Source organism: Perognathus longimembris, chromosome 21 (assembly GCF_023159225.1).
Source record: "Perognathus longimembris pacificus isolate PPM17 chromosome 21, ASM2315922v1, whole genome shotgun sequence".
Lineage (NCBI taxonomy): Eukaryota > Metazoa > Chordata > Mammalia > Rodentia > Heteromyidae > Perognathus > Perognathus longimembris.
In genome coordinates this window covers 29,288,101-29,315,263 of record NC_063181.1, presented here as the reverse complement: position 1 = coordinate 29,315,263, position 27,163 = coordinate 29,288,101, and the positions used below count along the sequence as shown (strand labels likewise).

The window sequence follows — 27,163 nt, the reverse complement described above, 5'->3', positions numbered from 1 at the left end:
ACATATGACACAAAAGAGGACAGAGGCACAGAGACTTACTTCCCTAAGATTTCCAAGTAACTCATGCAGCCCACACATGCCCTTAACACTATCAGGAAACAGGCCAGAGAGGGAGGAAAGAACAAACAACGGTTCCAACAAACCAATTCAGCTCCGATGGAGAGCTGACTTGGGACACCATGGGGATGAGAGACACAAGACGTGGACATGGAGACTAGTGGCTTGGTATAATGGGGGTCTGAGCTGACCTGACCCTAAACAGGGTCAGGTCAGGGGGTTGGGTCACAGGAAACTCCCAGTCACTAGCACTTGACTGACAGGTGTCCACCCCTGTAACACCCATTACCTGGGGAAGGGATTTCCCTTCCTGCAAGACTCCAGGCACGCCCATAAGACAAGATGCTACATAGTACCACTCGCCATGATCTGGCCAGATCTGACCTCCATATTACACTTAGTAAAGCTGAAAGAGATTGGGGAGAAAAGGCCTCTCTTCTAGATATTTCTCTTCTCTAGAGAAGCAATACCGTTTGCACACAGGAGTAGATTTTTCTTTGCTTCTTCATCCCTTTTTATTTTTATTTTTTGGGTGTGTGTGGGTGGTTCTGGGGAGGAAACACAAATCCGGTGGCCAGCCCTGGCTCGGCTTCCCCCAAGTGTTCCGCAGCCACCGGCCCCTCCTCTGCTCCACACCGCCCTCCAGGGACTCAGCTCCACTCGCTACAGGCCGCGGAATCCCGGGCCTCCCCAGCGGGCAGCCCAGGCGGAGGCGGTGACAGCCTGGGAGGCGGGGGAGGCGATGTCGAGCGCGCGGCCGACGGCCGAGAGGAGACACCGAAAGGTGGGGCGCAGCGACACAGCAGCGGAGGCGAAGGAGGCTTCGGACACAGACATGAGTGCGGCGCGAGCTGCAGGCCCGGCGCTGGCCGTGCTGCTGCTGCTGGCGTCGGTACTGCGGGCCCCCGGTGACTCCCCGGAGCCAGGTGAGCGCGCGCCGGGCGCGGGCCGCCAGAAGCTCCCTGGCGTCGGGTGAGCGCGCGCCGGCGCAGGCTGCCCGAGGCTCCCCGGCGTCGGGTGCGTCTCGCGGCAGTTCCCTACTCCGGAAGACCCTGGAGCGCTGTGCCTGAGCCCTCCCTCCTCCGGCCCGTACCACTGCGAGGTCCTCACCGCCGGCCAGGCTGCCCGGGCGGCCCGGGCCGCGGCGCTTCCGGCTGCCGCAGTCTAGGCCGGAGGAGCGGCACCTCCCCCGCCCCGCCTGCCGCGTAGGCCCGAGCCCACGAGCTGTGTGACGGGGACGGTGCCGGGGCGACGCGCGCCCCGGCCGCGGGGCATGGGGCTGGCATCCTCCGCGGGGACAAGCCTCTCATCTAGACCCTAGTTACTCCACCTCTGCAAAGCTGACTCTCATCTGTTGTGCGACCCAAAAATGCAGGCCTTTCCCCTCGGTCCGGCCGGCAGGGGGTGGGCGCGGAGCAGAACTCGTGACCCTGGGTCTGCACTGGGATTAAACCCCGCGCAAATAACGCCGGGCCGGTGGAAGGTGGCGGCCGTGGGTTGCTTGAGGCTCCATTTTGGGGGTGCTACCGTGCTCGCCTCTTGGATTCTAATTAAGTAGCCGAGGCTGAGCCTGCTGGCTGGCCGAGTTTTGTGGGGTGAGGAGGGGCACTCTCCCAGGCCTGGGAGTGGAGGGGGCGGGGGGCAGCAGGCCGGTTGGGGTGCTTCAGCCTCTGGTGAATACTGTGTAGCTGGGACAGGAGAAGCACTAGTTCATTCAGTGATTCCCTAACTTGCTTTATCCCGGAGCTCACCAGGGGAAAAGGTGGAAAATAAAAATTAGCTTACACCAAATGGTTTTGTAAGTATCGCTATTGCAATGGTTTGTCTTTTTATCCTGTCTCCTGATTTTGGTATTCCCTTTCTCTTCCCTAGTTCCAATACAAGTATATACAATATCCAGGGTACTAAGATCAGTTACAGTGATAGCAGGAGTAAAAATAGGAAAAGAATACAAGGGGATAAAAGGCATAGTTTCACATGGCATGTTGAAAGTAACTGCAACAATGATATACCACTTATTTCCATAACATGGAGCTCATTTCACTTAGCATTATCTTATGTGTTTATACCGGCATAGCTAGTGAACTATTGTGATCCTCTGCCATGACTATCCTAGAGATGTACATTCCCTGTAAGGAAAACCATGGAGTTCATGTTTCTTTAGGTCTGGCTCACTTCACTTAGGGAACTTGCCAGGGGGTAGGAGAGGAGAATGAGGGAGGAGGTAACAAGTGGGATTAGAAATATATCTGCCTTACATATGAAACTGTAACCCGTCTGTAATTCACTCTGACAATAAAGGAGAAGAAAAAAAATTGCTTTGTATTAAAAAAAAAAAAAAGAATTTGCCATGTGCTCTTGGCTCATGCCAGTAATCGAATCCTAGCTACTCAGAAGGCTGAGCTTGGAGGATTCCAGTTCTAAGCCAGTCTATGCAGGAAAGGCCTAGAGACTCTTATCTCCAGTTAACCACCAAAAAGCTGGAGGTGGAGTTGTGGCTCAAGTGGAAGAGTGTCTGTCTTGGGGGTGGGGGAGGTGGGAACTAAGGGATAGTGCCCAGGTCCTGTACACACACACAAACAAACACACAAAAAACGAATACAAATACCTAAGAAGGCCTTTGGGGTTAAGCAAATAAGTATTCCAGCAATTCACATGAAAACACCCATAGAAAACGTGTTTACACTTTCTCATGATTAGCTCAGGTTATTCATCAGGTTAAAAAGTAAGGAAACAATTTAAAAGGCTAATCCTACGGGAACCTTGTAACCTAGAGGTTAGGTGATTTGGCTGGCTATCCTCAGTTTATATCCTGCTGCTGGCAGATGCTGACCTTCAACAAGTTCCTTGATCCTTTTTGGGTTCACAGTGGCATGTATCTTTAGCCCTTGCTACTTAGGAGGAGGGGGCAGAAGGCTTGAGCCCAAGACTTGAGGCAAGAGCTATTTTATAGGGCTGTGATGGCATGCAGTGAGAGCATCATATTTGGAATTATTTACGTATCTACAAACAGCACAGTTACCATTGTAAATCAGCACCATTAAATTGGTGTTAATGTAATAGAAAACAGGACTACTTCTGTAACTCAGATTTCTTTTTTTTTTTTTTTTTGGCCAGTCCTGGGCCTTGGACTCAGGGCCTGGGCACTGTCCCTGGCTTCTTCCCGCTCAAGGCTAGCACTCTGCCACTTGAGCCACAGCGCCGCTTCTGGCCGTTTTCTGTATATGTGGTGCTGGGGAATCGAACCTAGGGCCTCGTGTATCCGAGGCAGGCACTTTTGCCACTAGGCTATAGCCCCAGCCCTGTAACTCAGATTTCTAACAAGCTTCTCATGCTTTTGAGCTCACAGCCTTGTATGGCTGAGGAATGTTTGGGTTCAAATCAGTGATTTCACCAAAAAGCAATTGCATGGGCATGGTCAAAACTCTTGGAGCCTTAATCTGTTTATCTGTAAAATGAAGAAAAAGTGAGCTCGTATTCATTGTCATATGCAAACTATTAAGTTGCCTTTCTTTCTAATTCTTATTAGATTTAGGGGAAAAAAAGCATGTGGAGCTGAAGATGGATCAGGCTTTGCTATTCATTCATAATGAACTGCTGGGAACAAACTTGGCTGTCTACTGGAAGTCTGAATATTGTTATTGTGTATGTATTTATTTACTTTGGAGTTTATTTATATAGGCCTTATTGCTCTTATATCTAAAACTCTTTTCCCTGCAATGTGACAGGAAATAAATGAGAATTGGAAGAGATATAATAAAAAGTGAGACCCTATCTAAAAACTAACCAGAGAAAACAGGGCTGAAGTGGTAGAACACCGTCCTAGTAAGCACAAAGCTCGCAGTTTGAACCAGTGTGGAAAAAAAATTCAACAAAAAGCCCAGAGTATTGTTCTTATAAAGAACACATTAGAATAAACTGATATAGTTACACTTTATAATAGTTACACTTTATGATAGTTACACTTTATGATGAAGTAGATATTGGAATATAAGGAACTGGTAAAGCTTTAGCATTTACATAAATAATAAAGAAATATTTTACTAAAATATACTAAGAAGGTTCTAAATATATGTGTCCCCAAAACACACAGAAAACAATGGTAGAAAGTACAAAATGAAATTGTAAAGACAAATAATAACACACTTTTATCAGATTGTGACAGAGTAATAGTGGTAAAGTTAAAATGCTTGGATTTTGTAGTCAAAGTTCCAGGTTGGAGTACTGCCTTTGTCACTTTGTAACTTTGAATATAATATTTTTGTGTTCTGTTCCTCGGTATCTTTACCTGTATATCTAAAAGAATAATAGAATCCACTTACTAGCTTCTTGTGAACATTTAAGGATGTAGTATATATAAATTGAAGCAGAGTAACACCTATTATAAGTGCCAGTCTTACTGGCAGTAGCTGTAAGTAATACTTTCTATTTAATAGGAATTAAATAGAAAAGTAGATAACTTTAAAGATACCTGTGTATATTTACAGTAACATCAATCATTTCCAATGAAAATAAATAGATGTAAAAAACAGAATTATACATCTTGCAAGCTCATTTCTCTGCCAAATAGAAAACAAATTAACACAATAAGAGAACTGAAATAAGTGATATGAGATATAATAATTTAAATTAACTCAGTTGACAAATTTAAGGGAACAATAAAATTTAAGAAACTTTGAAATTAAGATAAATATGACCTGAAATTAAAAGAATTATGTTGTGAATAACTTAATGAAATTTAGTAGGTGATAAATTTGAGATTGAAAATATACTACATATGATGGCAGACATCTGCAATTGCAGCATTTGGGAGGCTGAGGAAGGAGAACTTGAGATTGAGACCTAGATTTCAGTCTTCAGCAATTTCTCTCTTTTTTTTTGTTGTTGTTTATTGGTGGGCCTGAGGATTAACTTAGGCCAATTTCTCTGTCATTTCTTTATTTGATTTTATTTTTTGTCATTTTCTAGGTTTAAACTTAGGACCACATGCTTGCTAGACAGGTGCTCCACCACTTGAACCATTCTTCCAGCCCCTTTTCTGGGTTGGTTATTAGTATTGCTTAATGCCTGAACTCAGCCTGATTGTGATTCTCCTACTTGTGCTTTTCCATGTCACTGTGATGACAGGCACGCTATAGTGTGCCCATGCATTGATTGAGATTGAGTGTTGTGAATGGTTTTTTGTGTGGTTTTTTGTTTTTTGTTGTTGTTGTTTTAGTTTTTTGTTTTTTTTGTCTATTGTTGGGCTTGAACTCTGGGCCTGGGTGCTGTCCCTTAGCTCTTCAGCTCATGGCTAGTGCTGTACCACTTGAGCCACAGCTCCACTTTTGGTTTTCTGGTGGTTAATTGGAGATAAGAGTCTCACAGACTTTCCTGCCTGGGTTGGATTTGAACAATCCTCAGATCTTGGCCTCCTGAGTAGCTAGGATTGTAGACGTGAGCAACCTGCATCCAGCTGTGAACATTTTTTGTCTGAGTTGGACTTGAACCATGATCTCTGCTTCTCAAGTAGTTAGGACATGGCCTTGTGCTATCATATGCAGCTTTTTTTTTTCTTTTGTTTTTTTGAGATATGGTCTTGCTAAAATTTCTAGGGCTGGCCTTGAACTCAGGATCCTTCTGCCTCTGTCTCCTGAATAGCTGGAATTACAGTCATACACTTCTATGATAGCTATTAAATTATTTTTTTCCATTTTCTTAAAATATAAGATGAAAATTTTCTCAAGAAAGTGAGAGCCTAAAAGCTAGATTATGAAATCTGAAAAGTAATCATCTAATTTCTTCATCTAATTTTTTTGTGCTTTCAATAAATCATTCTTATCCTACCCCCTGCCTAGAAAAAAAAAGAAATTGATTTGATGTCTGATTTCTTCTGCAATATAGGTAGGGTGTTCATTTTAAAACCTGGCAAAGCTGGGCACCAGAGGCTCATTGCCTGGAATCCTAGGTATTCAGGAGGCTGAGATTGGAGGATTATGATTCAAAACCAGCCCAGGCAGGAAACTCCATAAGACTCTTATCTCCAATTAACCACCAGAAAACCTAAAGTGGCACTGTTTCTCAAAGTGGTAGAACACTAGCCTCAGGCTGATGAGCTCAGGGACAGCACCCAGACCCAGAGTTCAAGCCCCATGACTGAACAAAAAAAAACAAAACTGGCAGAGGCCTGGAGAGAAATAAATGCAGACCAATCTTTCTAATTAATAGCAATGCAAAAGTCTTTAAAATTATATCAGGTAGATCAAATAGCATATGTAAAGTTTTACTAATGACAATTTCAGTAGACATCATGTGTGAAGGAAGTGACAAAATTTTGACACGAAACATATAGGCTAAATGAAGAGATAATGTACTGATGTGAAGATTAGCATAGGAAAGATGGTAGCACTTCCTATGTTTATTCATATAATAAAGCACAATTGCTATGGACTGCTTTGTAGAATCTGCATAAATAATTCCAGATTTCACATGAAAGAGTAAATGAGCCAAAGAATTACTGGTGGCCCAAAAGGAAACTGGGCAATGTACACATTGGTGTATTACATAAGATATATAATGAAGCTACATTTACTTTGTAGCAAAAAAAGAACTTGATCTTTTTACCCAACATACCAAAGTAAATATAAAAAGTAGAGTTGATCTACTCAAGAGGCTGAACTGTGAGCATCCTGGTTTAAAGCCATCACACACAGGAAAGTTCATGAGACTCTTCTATTCAATTAGCCACTAAAAAGCCACAAACAGAGCTGTGGCTGAAGAGCTAGAGCACTAAAACCCAAGGACAGCACCCAGGCCCTAAGGTAGCCTCAGGACTGGCACACACAAAAAAAGTAAAATTGATTTTTTTTTTTTTTGTTTGCCAGTCTCTGGCTTGAACTCTGGGCCTGGGCACTGTCTCTGAACTCTTTTGCTCCAGGCCAGCACTATACCACTTGAGCCACAGTGCCATGTCTGACCTTTTCTGTGATTAATTGGAGACAAGAATCTTGCAGACATTCCTGCCTTTTCCTTTGCAGGCTGATTTAGAACCACAGTCCTCAGAGCTTAGCCTCCTGAGTAGCTAGGATTATAGGCATGAACCACTGGCACTAAGCTGAATGTATGTAATATTTTAAGGGTTTATAAATCATCTGTCACACACTCCAAGAATATTCAACTTGAAAAATAGAACCTATCAACTTAAAAACAACTGAAAAAGGCTGAAAATATTTTAAAGTTAATGAAGTAACAAGAAATAAGAGAAATTAGTCAGATTAGTATGTTTAAATAAAAAATTCTAAAACAACAAAACATAAGAAAAGGAAAAGGAAAAGACTAGAATGGAGAAATATTTGAGATAGTTAAAATATCACAGTAGAAAAAAAATATTTTTAATAATATGTTCAAGAAAACTTGAGATGTAATTGATGGTTCATACACTGTAGGAAATAATTTTATATTGATACTGACTTTATATAGTATATTGACTCAAACTGTGATTTTAGTTCTGTGACATAAATAAATACCTAGTAAATGAATTATTTATTTAATTTTATTTTTTTGCCAGTCCTGGGCCTTGGACTAAGGGCCTGAGTACTGTCCCTGGCTTCTTTATGCTCAAGGCTAGCACTCTGCCACTTGAGCCACAGAGCCACTTCTGGTCATTTTCTATATATGTGGTGCTGGGGAATCGAATCCAGGGCTTCATGTATACGAGGCAAGCATTCTTGCCACTAGGCCATATTCCCAGCCCCAAGGGAAATGATTTAAAGTCCTGGCAAGGCTAATGATGAATTAACTTGTAATTTTTCTTTAGTACTGTTTGGCCATTTATAATGGAAATTACTGAAATGCTTATTTTTTTCTAGTAATCTCACTTTGGGAAGTTTGCCATTGAGAAAGAATTAAAGGAGTAAGAATCTCATGTGTTGATTTTTTAAAAACTTTTTTATTATCAAACTGTTGTACAGAGAGGTTACAGTTTCATACGTTAGGCATTGGATACATTTCTTATACTGTTTGTTACCTCGTCCCTCATTCCCCCTCCCCCCTCCCCCCTTCCCCTTTCCCCTTTCCCCCTCATGAATTGTTCAGTTCATTTACACCAAATGTATTGATCTTTTAAAGTAATAATTTTATAATACAAAAAGCAAGAAGGTAAAACAAAAGCCTTGAAATTTATCCTAAATATATTAAATAGTTGATGATATATAATGCATCCAATTAAATATTGTAAATATGCACATTAGTGTTCTATAAGTTTACTTGTTAATTTTTAGTAAAGCATAAAGATTCAAGATTTAATATAGTCTATTAGTAAAATGTGAATAAAAATAGTTCAGTTATATTCTGACAGTCATTTTAATAAAAAATAGTTGGTAAATTTTACCTGTTATTGAGATCTAAAGTTTTATAAGTATGAAGAAAAAATCATGTTAGGATATTCAAGTGGATGTTCATGTCCTTACTGAAAGACTTAGAAATGTCTAACCGGGCTGGAGATATGGCTTAGAATGTGTAAGGCCCTAGGTTAGATCCCTAGCATCACTTAAAACCTTCTAGAAAACAAAACAAATGAAAACTCCTAAGAGTTTACATGTTGTGTTTTTATCTTACAGTGCTTGTTTCAGTTTCTGGTAAATGTTTCTCATGGTGGGAAACCTGAGAAGCCAAGCATTGCAGCTATCTCTCTCAGTACCCAGCATGGATCTATTCTGCAAATTAATGATAGCTTGGAAGAGAAAGAAATTTGTAGGTTTGTGCCTGGTTTGATTTGAATTAATTGAAGTCTGTATTTTTCTCTTCGCTTTTTTTTTTCCTACATTTTTTTCCCTCCTTAAAACATTTGTCTTTACCTTTCCTGGTCTGTAGCAAAGAATGAATATTTTGTATGATAATTAGCAAAGACAATTTTTTATTTTTTATTAATAATCCATTCTTAGAGATACACTCTTGAATTATTTTAGTTCTTATAGGTACTGGACATATGTAGAATGCTTGCTGAATAATAAAAGGTTATTATGTATTTTCTAGGTTTGTTTCTAAGATTACAATTCTAACTTTATTTGCTGAAAATGCCACCCAAGAATGTAATTAAACCAGCTAATTACTCAGGAGGCTGAGATTCAGAGGATCACAGTTTTAGTAAAGTCCATGAAACTCTGTCTCCAAAATAACAAGCCCAAAGCTGGAGACTGGATGTATGGATCAAGTGGTACGGTGTTAGCTGAGCAAGGAGGAAGGACCAAGTTAAAACCTCAGTATCACAGATAACTGATCAACCAACTAACCAAACCAAACCAAACAAGTGTTCTCAAACCAACTAATTTCTCATGATCATTCCAGATGGTCTGACTCCTTCCTGTTAACTCCCTACTATCAATTCCAAACCACTTCAATTTTTTATTTTTTGATCTAACCATTTGTCTTAATTTTACCCCATCTTTGTAGGGTAGAATACATATTTGGAGAGTTTGGGAACTATTCTGTCTTGGTAAAGCACACCAGCAATGGAGTAGGTGAAATTACCTGTGACCTTGTAGTGAATAAGAATCCGGTTGACAGTAACCTTCGTATGTATATGCTCTTTATTTCTGTTCTTTGTTGTAAAGTATTACAAAATGAAGCAACTTGTAAAATTTTAAATAGTTTAAAATGCAGATTATAGATTATTTATATCACTTAGTATGTCATAATACTGATTATTATTTTCTTTTGATGGTGAGGATCAAATTCAAGGCCTTGTACATGCTAAACACATATTCTATCACTTAGGTGATAGAACCTGGCCCCAGTTATAGTTTTTATTGTGTCATAGATAAATACTAAGAAAATTTTATCATATACTAAAACAATATGATATATTCACATATTTTAATAAGTCTAATTCTGATCAATTCAATTGTGAAGCACAAATAAATCAAAAGGTTAATGCACTGTAAAGAAACTAGAATTAGAGTGATTGACTATCCTCGATTTAGGTCTTAAGATGTAGTATTTCCTGAGGGGCATATACCAACAGCCAGCCAAGAAATTCCTTTATGTTAAAGAGGGTCCTTTTTTCTCTTAGAAGTCCATTGAGCAGAATTTGTCACTCTGCACCATCCTTCAGGTAATACTGTGTGTGTTGCCTTTCAGAGATTAGTAGTGAATGGGGGGGGCGTGGTTAAAAAGACTTCACGTAGAGCCTGAGGTTATTCCCAAGAAATGTAGGTGTCAATATAAAGGGCCACAACAGGGGGCAATTTAATCATTAGAAAAAGAATTAGTATTACTGAGGAAAAGAATATGTAAAACCCATAGGATTTTTAAAAAGGTTATTTTATTGTAAAGGTGATGTAGAGAGGGGTTATAGGTACATAGGTCAGGTAATGAGTACATTTCTTTTTGAACAGTATCACAAAGGTTTTCTCCCATGCTTTTCCCTCCTGACCCTGCTTCCCCACAAGTTGTGTTTTTCATTTTCAATGTAGTGTCTAGTTTGTATCACTGTTGAATTATTTCACCCTTTTTCTCACTATTTCTGTGCTTCTCCTTACCCTCCCCAAACAGATACAAAACAAAAAGTTCAGAAATCATAAACAGTGATAAAAGGGGAAAAACAAAAGAAAACAAAACACAAAAAGTAAAACAAACAGCCCCTTTTTGCTAGGCCTGTAATCCTAGCTACTCAGGCGGCTGAGATCTGAGGATCACAGTTCAAAGCCAACCTGGGCAATAAAGTCTTGAGACTCTTATCTCCAATTAACCACTCAAAAAACAGAAGTGATGCTGTGGCTCAAGGGGTAGAACACTATCCTTGAGCACAAAGAGGCTCAAGGACAATGCCTAGGCCCTGAGTTCAAGCCCACAATCAGCCAAAATGAAAAAAAAAAAAGAAAAAAAGCCTCTTGTTTCCATTTCTTGGAGTTCGTTTCAATAAACATCATTTTCTATGATCACATGCACATAGCTATTGAGCCTTTGCGATCCTCTCCTAAGGATTTCTTCCATTGGTTTCATTGTGTGAATGTTTAGAATTCTGTTTAATTTATGTCCAAGTATAATGTTTTTTTCATCTTTTACTATCCATTGTGTTTACTTCTAGATTTATAGGCAAATTCTAACACACACACACACACACACACACACACACACACACACACATATTAAGTCAGCCAAAAGTGAGGAGGGCTAGTAATAGGTGAAACAAGAGTGATATTAATTTTGTTTTTGCAGGCTGGAGAACAAACCCAGAACTTTGCAAAATGCTATGCCATGAACTAAAACCCAGTGCCAAGTGTGACAATATCTTGATAGATATGGAATCTGGGTCATGGGTATATGTAGGCTTACTATATACTTCCCTGTACTTTTTGTATGTTTTGTATATTTCACAATAAAAGTGATATAGATTGCTTCATGAGAGCATTCTTTCATTTTATTTTATTTTTAATTTACTTTTATTGTGAAGGTGATGTACAGAGGGTTTACAGTTACATAATTTTCTTGTCATACTTGTTACACCCTCCCTCATTTTTCTTTCACCTTCCCTCCCTCCCAGCCTGCTAGTTGTACAGTTCCTTTCCAACATATTGTCTTATGAGTATCAGTTGTATTGGTTTGCCCTTTATTCTTTGTCTCACTCTTCTGATGTTCCCTTGCCTTTCCCTAGTTCAGATAAACATATATACAATACCCAGTGTACCAGAATCATATACAGTAACAACAGGGGATAAGCCATAGGAAATTCACATAGTACATTAAGATAACAGCAACAATAAAATCCCACAAAGAGCATTCTTAATTGTTCATAGGAAATTTAACATGAAAATCTAAGCTTTTCTGACATTTGTCCTCATTTTCATTGAATGTATGTTAAATGTAATGACCTAAGAACTTTGATGTGTATGATATTTTTGGTGATAATTTTTTTTCTTTTTCATAGCTGTAAGTATTGCATTCCTTGTTGGTTTAGCACTCATCATTGCAATATCCTTCCTCAGGCTCTTAATGAGGTAAGTGATTGGGAAGACTATGTCCTGGGTAGTCTGACCCACCAAATGAACATTATTCCATCCAAGTGGAGTACCTAATGACTTTTGTGTGTGTGTCATTCCTGGGACTTGAATTCAGGGTCTTTGCACTGTCCCTGAACTTTTTTGGTTAAGGCTAACACTCTACCATTTGAGCCATAGCTGCACTTCTGACTTTATGGTGGTTAATTAAGAGATAAGAATCTCATGGTCTTTCTTGCCCATGCTGGCATCAAACTGAAGTCAAGCACTGAGGTCCAGGAGAAATTCCATCTCTCCCTCTGCAGAATCTTTGCACCTGATTTTGCCTCTTCTGCTTATGGGCGGTATGCTGTTGCTGACAACAGTGCTATTGTTATTTTCTATTTCTTGCTAATGCTTTCCAGAATACCTGTAGAAAGCCCAGGGAAGTATGTGTGTGCTATCTGAATAAGGGAAAAAAAAAAAAGAATAAGGAAGCTCCCTTTCATTTGGAGAACAATATACACAAGAGAATTAGTGTTTTATTTTTTTTCTTAGTTATCTCACCTTCTATTTATGCCTTTCCTTAGCCTTAAAATTTTTCACGTGACAGTAACATAAACAATGCTGAATAAACTTGAAATGAGAATTATGTTGTGAGGGAAAAAATTACAAATGGAAGGATTGACTGTATGGATCTTGTTTGAATACTAACTTTTGCAATGAAACTATGAAAAATGTCAGAGACAAGGAAACTGAACTGGCTATGTGGTGATGATAAGGAATTACTGCTAATATTTAAACTGATTTGATGTCAGGATTATAAGTAAAATTAGTTTTATCTTTTAATAATACTGGTATATATTCTGATATATATATATATATAAAATATGATGCCTGGGATTCTCTATAAAAATAATAGTTTGTCTTTGTATCTGTGTATATGGAGCCCCTGTTCTCACTATTTTTGCAGCTGTACCTCATCCAGTTACAGGTCTCTCAGCCCTTGTGCGAAGTCATTTCTCTATTGTGTACATTTGGTTGCTGCTCTTTTTTATACTTTTTAATTGTAATTGAATAATAACATCAACACAACAATAGTTATATATTAGTATAATGCAATAATTAATTTTAAAAATGTTATTACTAGGAAATCACAGAAAAAACTATTTCGTATGATTTTCACAACTCTTAATTATCTGTCCTATTTAATTGATGAGGAAACTAAGTACTTCTAAGTCAAATATTTGTAAGTATGGCTTTACTTTTTTGTTTTGGTGAGACAGATTTGAAATCAGAGTCTCATGCTCACTAGGAAGGTATTCTAGCCCTGAGTCATACCTCCACGCCTTTTTTTTTTTTTGTGCTGGGTATTATTATTTAATTTTTAAAAATTATCTTTAAGTAGTGTACAAAAGATGTATCATTGAACATGTTTATGAATACAATGTATCTTGATCAGTTGCCACCCTTTCTATGCTTTACTTTTTACATTATTTCAATTTTACTCATAAAAGATTCAAATATTATCTGACACATTATAGTAGAATAAAAATACTTTTTGTCATTTGTGGGGCTTGAGCTTAGAGCCTGGGTGGTGTCCCTCAGGATTTTTTGCTTAAGGCTAATGTTGTACCACTTTAAGCCACAGTGCCACTTCCTAGAATTCCATTGTTCCCTCAAAATTTATATTATAAGATGTAATCTTCTCACCAATGCAAATCTGCAATTAAAATTTGACTCCAGAATTTTTTTTTTTTTTTTTTGCCAGTCCTGGGCCTTGGACTCAGGGTCTAAGCACCGGCCCTGGCTTCTTCCCGCTCAAGGCTAGCACTCTACCATTTGAGCCACAGCGCCATTTCCAGCTTTTTCTATATATGTGGTGCTGAGGAATTGAACTCAGAGCTTCATGTATGCGAGGCAAGCACTCTACCACTAAGCCATATTCCCAGCCCTGACTCGAGAATTTTTTTTTCAAATTTTTATTATCAAACTGATGTACAGAGAGGTTACAGTTTCATACGTTAGGCATTGGATACATTTTTTGTACTGTTTGTTACCTTGTCCCTCATACCCCCCTCCTTCCTCCCCCTTTCCCTTTCCCCCCATGAGGTATTCAGTTCACTACACCAAACAGTTTTGCAAGTATTGCTTTTGTAGTTATTTGTCTTTTTTTTTACCCTGTGTCTCTCAATTTTGGTATTCCCTTTCAATTTCCTAGTTCTAATACCTGACTCGAGAATTTTTAAGAGCTCATGAACTCATATAAACTCATGAAACTCAGAAATCAGGCATTATTGTGTGTCATTTTTGAATAATGAAAATAACACCCTCATGAAAGTAAATGCCATCATTACAAGCATACTCGTAACTTCTAGAATTAGGTGGATGGAATAAGAGTGTAACATAAACAATTTGCCACTATTTCTGTATTTTAGGCTTATATTTTAATGTTTTCATTCTATGAAGCAAAGTAAGACTTTCTGTCTGGCTTGCCAAAAGGGCTGTTTTAGGAATGAATATTCTCAGCCCAACATTTAATGCACTTTTTTCCTTTCCAAGTATAAGATCATTAAAAACTACAGAACATGGTAGTGTACTTGTCTAGCATGAACAAGACCCTCACTGCAATCCCCAGCCCCACAAAAGCAGAGCAAAAAAAAGAAGAAAAAAAAAGAAAGAAAATTTGGCAGTTTCTCAAAAAGTTCAACACAGCTTTGCTTGGTAGTGCATGCTTGCAATCCCAGAACTACAGTGATAAGGCAGAAAGACTGAGTTTCAGGCCTACCCTGAGCAATACATTGAAGCCCTGTCTCTAAGGGGAAAAAAAAAGGAAAGAAGAAAAAGAAATTACACATAGTGTTACCATATGACTCAGTAATTCCCACCTAGACAAATACTCAGAACTGAAAACATGAATGGATCAAGAAAACTTGATACATGCATACATATATGTATATATGCATAAAATTCAGCAATAAGAAGGGAATTTTATCATTTGCAAGGAAATGGGTAAAAGTAGATATCATATTAAATGAAATAAGTGAGGTTCAGGAAAGAGTTAACATGTTTTCTCTCATGTGGATGCTAGACCTGAAGTAGTCAGATCCATTTCTTTGATAAACTCTATTTTTTTGTTTTGTTCTGATTACAAAAAACATGCTCCTTAATCTTTTGACCATTAAGACAGATTTATGGTGCAATTGAGCAAATCTTTTATTCTTCTGAGAGCTCTGCAGAAAGCAGTAGTGTCTACCCCAGGCATCCTTCCCCAAATGGCTAGTGAGCATGGGTGTTGGCCTGGCACACTCACTTCCCTCTCTCCCTCCCTCCCTCCCTCCCTCCCTCCTTCCCTCCCTTTACTCTAGGGCTTGAACTCAGGGCCTGAGCACTGTCCCTGGCTTCTTTTTGCTCAAGTACTCCACCACTTGAGCCACAGTGTTATTTTGGCCTTTTCTGTTTATGTGGCACTGAGGAATGGAACCCAGGGCTTCATGTATGCTAGGCAAGCACTTTAACACTAAGCCACATTCTCAGCCCTGGCTATTTCTAAGATAGGGTGTTGCTTCCTTCTCTGATACATATCAGGACTGGGATCCTCCTATTTTAGTCTTCCTGGCTTGTAGCTAGGATGACCACACTCATCTTCCATTGAAGTCTCCTGGACTTTTCTGCCTAGGATAGCCTAGAACTTCTTTCTTCTCAATCTCAGCTTTCCACATAGCTAAAATGATGGTGCATGCCACTAGATTCAGCTGTAGATTGAGAAGGAATTTCAAGAACTTTCCTGCCAGGGCTGGCCTTTAACTCTAATCTTTCCTATCTCATCCTCCCAAGTAGGTTAGGATTATAGACATGAAATGTTGGTTCTTAGATTATATTTTTATTTTAATAAAAATATTACAGAATGCTAATGTCTAATTTGTTAATTATTGTAGAACATGAACCTTAATTTTATATCCATATGATTTATAAATATTTTGAAAATTCTAATAAAGAAAATCCATTATCTTTTATTTACAGTTTGTATGACTTTAATAATTGGATTTCTAAGGCAATCAATTCTCAAGAAACTGATCATCTCATCAACAGTGTGAGTTATTAGAATGCATTATGTATTATTTATGCAGCTTTCTGCACTTGGAATGTGCAATTGAAAAATTATTATTACTAGGCAAGCCTCCTACTGCTGAGTTATATTCTTGACTTGGGTCCTATATTCTTTTTTTTTTTTTTGAGACAGGGTCTCATTTCAGGCTAGTTTTCAATCTTGTCTGAAACTTGGCATTCTCTCGCCTTAGCCTCATGAATGCTGGGATTGTAGGTATTTGCTACCGATATATATCTTTTTTTGTGGGGGAGAAGGTACTGGGCCTTGTGCATGTTGCGCAGGCACTCTACCATTTAAGCCATGCCTCCAGCCAAAGGCATATATTCTTAATAAAGAACAACTTTGTCCTCAACTCCTTAGAAGGTTCCATTCTTTTCTTCAATGATGTTGGAAGTCTGGGCTGCATTACATTTTTCATTCTTTCAGTCTTTCCAATTAAGGTGAGTCTCAAGAAGAAAATAAATCAAGAACATGAATTTTAAATATCTAATCACTGATAATTTAATGTTTAAGTATGTCATTAAATTTGAGCTACTAAATTACCAGCATGTTTACTTCTGTACTTTTACAAGATGCTCTTAGGAACCAGTTCTTAGTGTCATTACACATGAACACTGGCAAGCTCAGCAAAATGTATTTCTGAATGGGCACTTTGTAAATGCAAATGGAAGTGTTGTCCAGAAAATTATCTTTGTCTTTTTACTCTAGTATCTTCCCTCAAATATCAAATAATAAATACATTATATTATTGGCATTATTGAATGGCATCTCTTTTTTTTTTCAAGGACCTGGGGTCCCCAAGCAGGGGAGATCCCCTCAGTGCTGTCTGCCAACCAGAAACTCAACACTTACCTACCTTGCCGCACCGTCTGCGCTCTGTGGACACATTCAGAGGGTATGTGGACTCTCTTGTAAACACAGTGGTGCAGGTTCTTCATACCTAATATAATATGTTGGGATAGAGGCATGAGAATGCAATCTGTTGAGGTAAGGTCATTTACATTTGAGGAAGTAGATAGACGTGGTGTGATAAACTGTGCCACCACCTCCTGTCAGTGATCTGACAACTTAGAAAATGCAGCACTCTACAAAGAAAATACCAACATTCAGCATTCAGAAAGTGTTTATCTTTCAGTACCAGTAGAACAACCTGAATGTCAGGCCCTTTTGATAGCAGATCTAATGTTATATTGCAAATTGTTGCTAATTGGTTTTAGATCTGGTAGTTGAATGGAGGGCAGAACCAAACTGAAAATAAAATATAAAACTACATATCTGATAGTAAATATATATAGGTTATTAGGTGTTCCATTTTTACCCACTGAGGGCTTTAACACTCCAGTAATAACCTTAAGTTTTTTTCTAGTCTTTACAGAGTGAGTTTTGAGTTCTCCTGTTAAGGGTATTTGAAGCTAAGTAATATTGGTAGAGTTTCTCTTATCCAAAATTGTTGGAAATAAACTTATTTCAGATTTTGGAATATACTTAGTAGGACATCTTAAAATCAAGTCTAAACAGATTCAGTTTTGTTTCATATATACATGTATGACACACACATGTGTATCTAAAAATTAATTTTAATGTTTTTAGCATGCTTTTTTCCCCTTATTCTGTTAGTGGTGATTGTTTGGTACTGGGGATTGAATCTAGGGCATGTACGCTTTACAACTAAGTTACACTGCCTGACCCATGCCTGTATTTTGATGTGAGCTGTCATAAGAGGTCAGATGTAGAATTATGACTTATGACCTCATATAAGTCCTCAAATTTTAGATTGTGGAGCATTTTTTTTATTTTTAGAGATACTTAATAAACACAATTTTAAATTGCTAACGGTTTTGGAGTTCTCTCTGTGTCAGTCACTCCTCTTGTCTTAATTTACCTAGTCTCTTAACAATTCTGTAGTTAAGTCCTTTTAATTTACCTTTTTCAAAGATGAAGAAAAAATTGACTCACTAAGTTAAATAACTTTCCCAATCACTAAGGTTCTAAATGAGGAAGCCAGAATTTGATTCTAGACTGTTGGGTTACAAAGATCTTACATTGCTCCTTTGTTGTACTAAAGTCTTCCTTCTCAGTGTTCTGCACAGTTTTCATCAAACAGTATATTCCAGTGTATTTTGTTGTATTCCTCTTTCTTTCCTACTCTCATTTCCACTTCTGGAGATAAGCTGTTCACAAATAGAAGCCAACATCAAGTGCCTAACATATACCAAGCACTTAATTACATGTGGTAAATTATTGCTGAGTTAATTTGCTACAGGAAAAAGACTCAGGATACAGATCTTTAGCTCTCTGATTCCAATGACTGTCTACCTTCTATTACAGTTCCCTAAAAGGAGACATCTATGTAATTAGTATAAAATTGAGTTATCGCAAATATTACTGTTTTTAATTTATATAATTTAATAAAGCAGTATACATTTTCCTTAAGCTATATTAGAATAGCAACTGAATTTTAGTGTATGGTCCCAATTGAGGTGATTAGAAGATCATAACGTCTTGTCTTTAAATCTCTTTTTGTGTTGTAAAATCATGTAGAATCATGTTATAGTATAATGTACTTTGTGGGTGTGAATACCTCTGTTGTTGTTCAATCATTTCTTGTCATATTGCAAACACTAAAAGTACTCCCTCCATTGGCTTTCAGGATAGCTCTTACCCTCATGGTCTTTGTTAATTACGGAGGAGGAAAATATTGGTACTTCAAACATTCAAGTTGGAATGGTAAGATATTTCCCAAAGGTAGTGTGTTGATCATAATTCTTCTCAAAGCAACTAGAGGACAAGAGAATCCCTCAGCACTTTCTCCAGGAACTCCACAGATGAGGCCTTACTGGCCTGTCCCACTGAGCTCCTGCCCCCTTGTGTGCTATGAATCTATAATATGTGGTTCTAGATTACTTTTCTATAATAACATGAAGACTGAAAATTTCTGCTGTGAGTCTGTGTGACTCAGATGTAAAAAATTTAGTTTCAAATTATCCTTGTCACAGTATAGGTAGGGCAGCCACCATATCTTGGAGATTCTGACTTGAAAAACTTAATTTTTCTTGGTGCCGTCAATGAATGGTGCTGAATAGTATGGCTGGTAGTTGGTTTAGGAGTACATTTTGTGGGAACCAAGAAAATAATGTAGTATATTTGACTGTTAGACATGATTGACTTTTGAGACATTCTAGTTTTCCTTGTCCTGTACAGATCATTTCTATAGAAGACTGGGAAGTTTTTTTTGGTTGTTGTTTGCCGGTCCTGGGGCTGTTTCTGAGCTTCTTTTGCTCAAGGCTAGTGTTCTACTACGTGAGCCACAGTGCCACTTCCAGCTTTTTCTGTTTATGTGGTACTGAGGAATTGAACCCAGGGTTTCATGCATGCTAGGCAAGCACTTTACCCCTAAGCCACATTCCCAGCCCAGGAAGGCTTTTAAAAGGGGCTTTTAGGGGTCATATTTGATCATTGGCACCCTGTTCCACACACTGATTACTGGTGGAAAAGTAAAGCAGCTTCGCAATTCAGACCTAAGAGTCCAGATTGACTATAGGAACTATAATGTCTAAGTATTTATTTGACAAGAATTGTATATCCCATTTGTACTTAAGCACCACCTTCTCTTTTGTACAGCTAAATATGTTCTATATTGTTGCACTTCATTGCAAAACAACAAATGAAGACAAGTCAGGAAGTGCCCCAGACCAGAGTCTCCACAGAGTTTTACCTTATGTCTCAGTATATAATAGAATACATTTGGAATATGGGAAGTATTAATATCCTAGAATCTTCTTTCTTACTTTGTACATGTGCTGTTCTGCAGGACTGACAGTGGCTGACCTTGTATTTCCATGGTGAGTTGGCAGTTTACCATTAGTTTTTCCATGGGTCATCTGTAGTCCCTTGTCTTTGACTATGAAATGATGCTAGAGCCTTAATTAAAACAATACATTATTATTAAGTTGTGTACAGAGGTGTTAAAATTTCATAATTCAGGTAATGTGTACCTTTTTCTTTTGGACAATATCACCCCTTTCTTTGCTTTCTCCTAGTTTTCCCTTCCTGTCCTTGCCCACAAGTTATATAGTTCCTTTTCCTCATAGTGTATATTGTGATAGTGATTGCTTTTGTTCACCCTTCCTCCTTTCCTTTCTGTGCACCCCCCAAAAGCCAAAACAAAACAAAACAAAATCACACACAAACATCACCACCACCACCAATAACAACAACATTGGTGCTCTAGTGGTGCAGTTGGTTAGTGCTTGATACTTATTAGAAAACAACATAAATAACCCATGTTTCTTTTTCCTATAATTCATTTTGAAAAATAGTATTTTAAATGTTCAGTAGAGTTATGCCTTTGGGCTCTTCCTCTAAGAATAACCTCCTTCGCTCTGTGTGTGTGAATGCCTAGATTTCTGTTTAAGTAGGTCCAGTTATATTTTATATCTAGCTTCTACATGTGAGAAAAAACATGCTCACTTTGTCTCTTTGAGCTTGGCTTTCCTCACTTAACATGATGTATTCTAGGTCCATCCATTTCCCTGCAAATGACATAATATTCTTTCTAATGTATGAGTAAAATTCCATTGTGAATATTCACCATATTTTTTGGATCCATTCATCTATTGTAAAGCATATGAGCTATTTCCATAACTTGGCTATTGTGAATAGTACAGCAGTAACCATGGATGTGCAAGTGACTTGTAACATTCTGGGTGTGGTATGGTTGGGTTACAGTGAAGTTCTATGTTAAGTTTTTTGAGGAACCTCCAAAATGTCTTTAAGAATGCGTGTAATAGTTTACATCCCCACTAGCAGTGCACTAGGATTTCTTTTCCCTACATCCCTGCCAGCATTTGTTGTTTTGAATTCTTGATGGTGGCCAATCTAACTGGAGTGAGATGGAATCTCTATAGTTTTGATTTGCATTTACCTTATGGCCAGGATGGTTGAGCATTTTCTCATGTGCTTATTTGCCATTCTTACTTCTTCTGAGAAGTCTCTTTAGCTAGCTCCTTTGCCCATTTGTGGTTGGTTAGTGTTTTTTTGAGGGGGAGGGTAATTTTGGAGTTCTTTATATATTTTGGACATTAGGCCTTTGTTGGATGTATTGCAGGTAAAAATCTTTCAGTCTGTTGGCTGTCTTTCTAGTTTAGTGACTTTGCAGTGCAGAAACTTTTAAATTTTACTTATTGTTAAAGTGATGTACAGGGAGTTACAGTTTCATATGTAAGGCAGTGAGTACATTTCATATCAAACTTGTTACCTCCTCCTTCATTTTTCTTCCTCCTAACCCCCTTCCAGTTCCTTCCCTCCCATGTGTTGTACAGTTGGATTAGGGCATATAGTTTTGTAAGTATTGCTATTGCATTGGTTCACCTTTTATCCTTTGTCTCTCCATTTTGATGTTCTCCTTCCCTTCCCTAGTTCCAATAAATGTATATACAGTACCCAAGGTGCCAAAATCAGGAACAGTGACATCAGGGGTAAAACCCTGGGGAATAAAGACAAAAGAAAGTGGCATAATTTCAGATACTACATTGAAAATAACAACAACAGTGTTAAACCACTGATTTCCATAACTTGGAGTTGATTTCACTTAGCATCATCATGAGTTCATATGTGCTAACAAATTTGAGAACCTGGAAGAAATGGATGAATTCCTACCAAACATCCATATGCCCAAACTTAACCAAGAAGATTTAAACCTACTAAACAGACCCATAGCAAGCAATGAAATAGAAACGGCAATAAAAGATTTCCCATCCAAGAAAAGCCCAGGTCCAGATGGATTCACAGCTGAATTCTATAAGGCCTTCAAAGCAGAACTCAACAATACTCCTCAAACTCTTCAACAAAATTGAAAGTGAAAGTTTGCTACCAAACACATTCTATAAAGCCAGTATAACCCTTATCCCCAGACCAGACAGGGACTCATCAAAGAAAGGGTACTATAGACCAATTTCTTTGATGAATATCAATGCAAAACTTCTTGACAAAATTCTGGCCAAATTACTTCAACAAGTCATCAAAAAAAATATACACTATGATCAAACCGCATTCATTCCAGGGATGCAAAGCTGGTTTGATATACACAAATTAACAATTCATCACATCAATAGGAGCAAGGTCAAGAATCACATGATTATTTCTTTAGATGCGGAAAAAGCATTTGAAAAAAAATCCAGCACCCATTTATGATGAAAGCTTTGGAAAACTAGGATTCTAGGGAACATTCTTGAATATAATAAAAGCTGTCTATGACAAACCCATAGCAACATTGTACTTAATGGCAGAAATGTTTTATTATGATGTGATCCCATTTGTCAAGTCCTTCTCTCTGATGTGCCTCTGGGAATCTTCCAAAAGTTCCTGCCTGTAAGTCCTGATGTTTCTCCTGATCCATCTTGCAATAGTTGCAGTGTTTATGGTCTGATCGGGAGGTCTTTGAGCCACTGGAGTTGATGGTATCTGGTGACAATCAGGGATCTAATTTTAGTTTTCTACATATAGATGTCCAGTTTTTCCAACACAACTTACTGCAGAGGCTGCCTTTTTTTCCACCATACAATTATGGTGTCTGGAACCCTTATTAGGACAAGCATTGAGCTTTTGAACACAGCCTGTATTTATGAAGTCCATCCAAAAGTTATGTTACTGGATGTTTTTATATTTGGCATAAAGTTTATGTTTGTTTATATTAATGATGAATTATTTTCTAAAATTCATGTATTTATTTTATTAGCATATAATAGTTGTACAAGAGAGCTTCATTGTGATATTTCCATGTACATGTACAATGTATTTTGAACAAGTTTATCTTTAGATTTATTATACTTTTTAACAACTCTCTCTCCTCCCCTTATCTATCTATCTATCTATCTTAATGTCTGCTCAGGGGTTTGAACTCAGGGCCTGGATGTTGTTTCTGAGGTTATTTGCTCAAGGATAACACTCTACCACTTGAGCTACTGGCTTTTGGTAGTTAATTGGAGATAAGAGTCTCATAAACTTTTCTGTTGAGGCTGGCTTTGAACTGTGATCCTAAAATTTCAACTTGTTGAGTAGCTAGGATTATAAGCATGAGCTTCCTTCTCCATTTGTAAAATGGTATAAAATGGGTTTCATGAAGTAACAACCTAGGTCCTGTTAACCCCTCAGTACCCTCTCTTTTCATCTTCCCCTTCTCCCTTTATTTCCACACAGGCCCCCTTTTATATTCATGTCCTATCATCAATCATTATCATCATCATCATCATCATCATCATCTTCATCAAAAATTTTCTTTTTATGCTGGTCCTGGCAACTTGAACTCAGGGCCTTGGAGCTATGCCTGAACTGTATTTGCTCAAGACTGGAATGCTACCGCTTGAGTTATAGCTACATTTTTGGCTTTTTTGGTGGTTAATTGGAGTCTCATGGACTTTTCTTTCTGAGCTGGCTTTGAACTGTGATCCTGAGATCTTACCTTAAGAGTTGCTAGGATTTTAAGATCCAGCACCCAGCATCATGAAAAATGTTGGGTCTAGATTATTCATATGAACAAAGACATTTGATTTTTTTTTTTTTTTTTTTTTTTTTTTTGGCCAGTCCTGGGCCTTGGACTCAGGGCCTGACTGTCCCTGGCTTCTTCCCGCTCAAGGCTAGCACTCTGCCACTTGAGCCACAGCGCCGCTTCTGGCCGTTTTCTGTATATGTGGTGCTGGGGAATCGAACCTAGGGCCTCGTGTATCCGAGGCAGGCACTCTTGCCACTAGGCTATATCCCCAGCCCAGACATTTGATTTTTGATCAGAGACATTTGATTTGGTTTTTGAGCTTGGCTTTATGCTCAACATAATGATCACCTGTTCCATGAATTTTCTTGCAAAGGATACAATTTCATTTTTTATGGATGAATAATATTTCATCATGGGGATATATATATATATATACACATACATACACACATACATCATATACATAATATTTTTATAATCAGTTCATTGGGTTTTGGCCACCTAGGATGATTCAAAATCAGTTATCCACAAATAATGCAGTAATAAACATGGGTGTGCAAGTGTGTCTTTTGTATATTGATTTACACTCTATTTGATATATGTCCAAGGATGGTATTTTAGGGTCACAAGATAGGTCTATTATTTTTATGAACCTTCATACAAATTTCCATAGCAGTTGTACTATTTTATATTTCCATCAGCAGTGTATGAAAGTCTCTTTTTACCCTGTATTCTCACCAGTATCTGTTGTTTGTTCTCTTGATGATTGCCATTCTAACTGGGTGGGATTTGTATTGTTTTATCCTTGGTTCTGCTTATATGCTACTGTATTTCATTTATTTATTTGTGTATGCTGAACTCACTTTGCATCTCAGTAGTGAAATCAACTTTGTCATAGTTTGTGATTTTTAAAATACGTTATTGAATTTGGCTTGCAGTTATTTTATTGAGAATTTTTGTATCTATGTTCATCATGGAAACTGGTCTATATTTTTCTTTTTTGTTGTGTCATTTGCTTTTGGTAGCAATACTGGATTATAGATTTACTTTGGTAGCATTAATTCTCTTTTCTTTTATTGATTGGTTTTAGGAACATTGGTTTTCTTCCTTATAGATCATAAAGAATTTGACAGTGAAGCCATCTGGTCTTCAGCTCTTATTTTGGGGGTGATTTTGTTAGTACTTAAATATTAATCACTTGTAACAGATCTGCTTAAATGAATGATAGCCTCCTTGTTTAATTTTGTCCAAATGTCCCTAGAAATTTATATATTTCTTAATGATGATACCAGTACTTACTGAAATAATCACCTTTACCTTCTCTAATTTTACCATATTTCCCCTTTGCTTAGTTCATTTGGATTTAGCAATAATAATTGTCATTTTAGAGAATCAACTTTTTGCTTCCTTGGTTCTTTGTTTTTGTTTCTAAGTTTCCAGTTCTTCTTCTTCTTCTTCTTCTTCTTCTTCTTCTTCTTCTTCTTCTTCTTCTTCTTCTTCTTCTTCTTCCTCTTCCTCCTCCTCCTCCTCCTCCTCCTCCTCCTCCTCCTCCTCCTCCTCCTCCTCCTCCTCCTCCTCCTCCTCCTCCTCTCTCCTCTTCCTCTTCCTCTTCTTCTTCTTGTTCTTGTTCTTCTTCTTCTTCTTCTTCTTCTTCTTCTTCTTCTTCTTCTTCTTCTTCTTCTTCTTGTTCTTCTTCTTCTTCTTCTTCTTCTTCTTCTTCTTCTTCTTCTTCTTCTTCTTCTTCTTCTTCTTGTTCTTCTTCTTCTTCTTGTTCTTCTTCTTCTTCTTCTTCTTCTTCTTCTTCTTCTTCTTCTTCTTCTTCTTCTTCTTCTTCTTCTTCTTCTTGTTCTTCTTCTTGTTCTTCTTCTTGTTCTTCTTCTTGTTCTTCTTCTTGTTCTTCTTCTTGTTCTTGTTCTTCTTCTTCTTCTTCTTCTTCTTCTTCTTCTTCTTCTTCTTCTTCTTCTTCTTCTTCTTCTTGTTCTTCTTCTTGTTCTTCTTGTTCTTCCCATCCCCCCCCCCCTCTGTCTCTGTGTGTGGTAACATTTTACTTAGGACTTCACACCTATTAGGCAGGTGTTCTATTGCTGAGCCATACTTCTAGTGTGTTCATTTTCTTTTTTTTTTTTTTTAGATAAAATCCCATTACTTCCCCAGATGAATACCTGGACTGCATTCTGTCTGTTTTAGGCTTCTCATCACAGCTGAGATGACAGCTGCATGTCAACCATCCCAGCTTCTTGAATTGAGATAGAGTTTTACCGACTTGAATGTCCAGCCCTATGATTTTCCGAATAGCATCTCACATAGCAGACATGCTTCTCTGTGCCCAGCTATTGGTTGAGAAAGAGGTTTTACAAACTTTCTGCCTGTGGCAGTTGAATCCTGAGTCTCCTGATTTACCCTTACAAGTAGCTAGGATTACAGATGTGAGCCACATACTTTGCCATAAACTTGATTATTTTTTTGTGCCTGCTAATTTTGTTTTTTCCCTGCAAGATTGAATTAGTAATATGAAATTTTATTTATTAATTATTCATATTAACCATTCATATTTATGAATATAAAATAGATTTTTTCTTTTGACTAATTTTGTTTGAAATTTATTTTATTGTATCATATATTAGTATAGCTTGGAAATCTTTTTCATTTTTTTGTGCTGGTCTTGGTACTTGAACTCAGGGCCTGGTTGTTGTCTCTGAGCTGTTTTGCTCAAGGCAAGTGTTATGCCAGTTAAGACATAGCTCCACTTCTGGCTTTTTGCTGGCTAATTGAAAGAATTTCATGGACTTTCCTGCTCAGGCTGACTTTGAACTGTGATCCTTCTATCTCAGCCTCCCGAATAGCTAAGATTATGGGCATGAGCCACCAGCACCTGGCATTTTTTTTTTAATTTTGTAATTAAAATTATTCGCTCATGTTTATTTCTGAAGTCAGTTGTAGAGTGACCAAACACAATTAGTACACGAATTCAATGTGATTCAGATCTGAGATAATGTAAGCATTCAATGATGTTTATCAATTAGATTCACCCTTCTTGGGCAAACTGATGTAAGGAAATACCCCCTAGTAGAATGGGAGATGAGTTCTTGCTTTTTGAAGCTTTTAGGGTAGGTAAAAAATGAATATGTAAATATTTATAGTGTAACAATTATTAATTAATAAGTAACCTCTCTTTAAAAACAAAACTGATGGAAGTGATACTGTGGCTTATTAGTAGAGTGCTCTCCTTGAGCAGAAAGAGCTCAGGGACAGTATCCAGGCCCTGAATTCAAGTCTCATGACCAAAAAAAGAAAAGAAAGAAAAGGAAAAGAAAAAGACTGACTATGGAGTACTTTAAAATACAGAAAGTCTTCACAATAAGAAAAATCAAAACAAACAACAATTCTTCTTAGATCCATGAAGAATTGTAATAGAGTAAACTCCTACCCCTAAAACTGGAGAGACAGGCAGAAACAGAATTATAGCTTACTAAGAACAGAGGCCAGTAGCTATAGCCAACATCGTAGGAACACTTGTAGCTAACTGATGAATTGCTGGTGTCTGAATGAAGA

At 37.9% G+C, this 27,163-nt stretch overlaps 1 protein-coding gene across 2 annotated transcripts in view; it reads left to right on the top strand.

Annotated features, from left to right (window-relative positions):
- The first annotated feature begins 731 nt into the window (after window positions 1-731).
- The window catches only part of Hgsnat (heparan-alpha-glucosaminide N-acetyltransferase), a 38,887-nt gene continuing 12,455 nt past the window's right edge, over window positions 732-27,163 (top strand). Inside the window, exons 1-9 of one of the 2 annotated variants that reach the window (XM_048330345.1) lie at window positions 732-983; window positions 3,587-3,702; window positions 8,655-8,791; window positions 9,487-9,608; window positions 11,963-12,032; window positions 16,035-16,104; window positions 16,908-17,017; window positions 18,773-18,849; window positions 19,934-19,964. In XM_048330345.1, the coding sequence (XP_048186302.1) occupies window positions 800-983; window positions 3,587-3,702; window positions 8,655-8,791; window positions 9,487-9,608; window positions 11,963-12,032; window positions 16,035-16,104; window positions 16,908-17,017; window positions 18,773-18,849; window positions 19,934-19,964 (917 nt within the window). In that variant the 5' untranslated portion in view covers window positions 732-799. Of the gene's footprint in view, window positions 984-1,506; window positions 1,856-3,586; window positions 3,703-8,654; window positions 8,792-9,486; window positions 9,609-11,962; window positions 12,033-16,034; window positions 16,105-16,907; window positions 17,018-18,772; window positions 18,850-19,933; window positions 19,965-27,163 lie in introns of those variants that run through there. The other variant, XM_048330346.1, reaches the window with a different exon arrangement.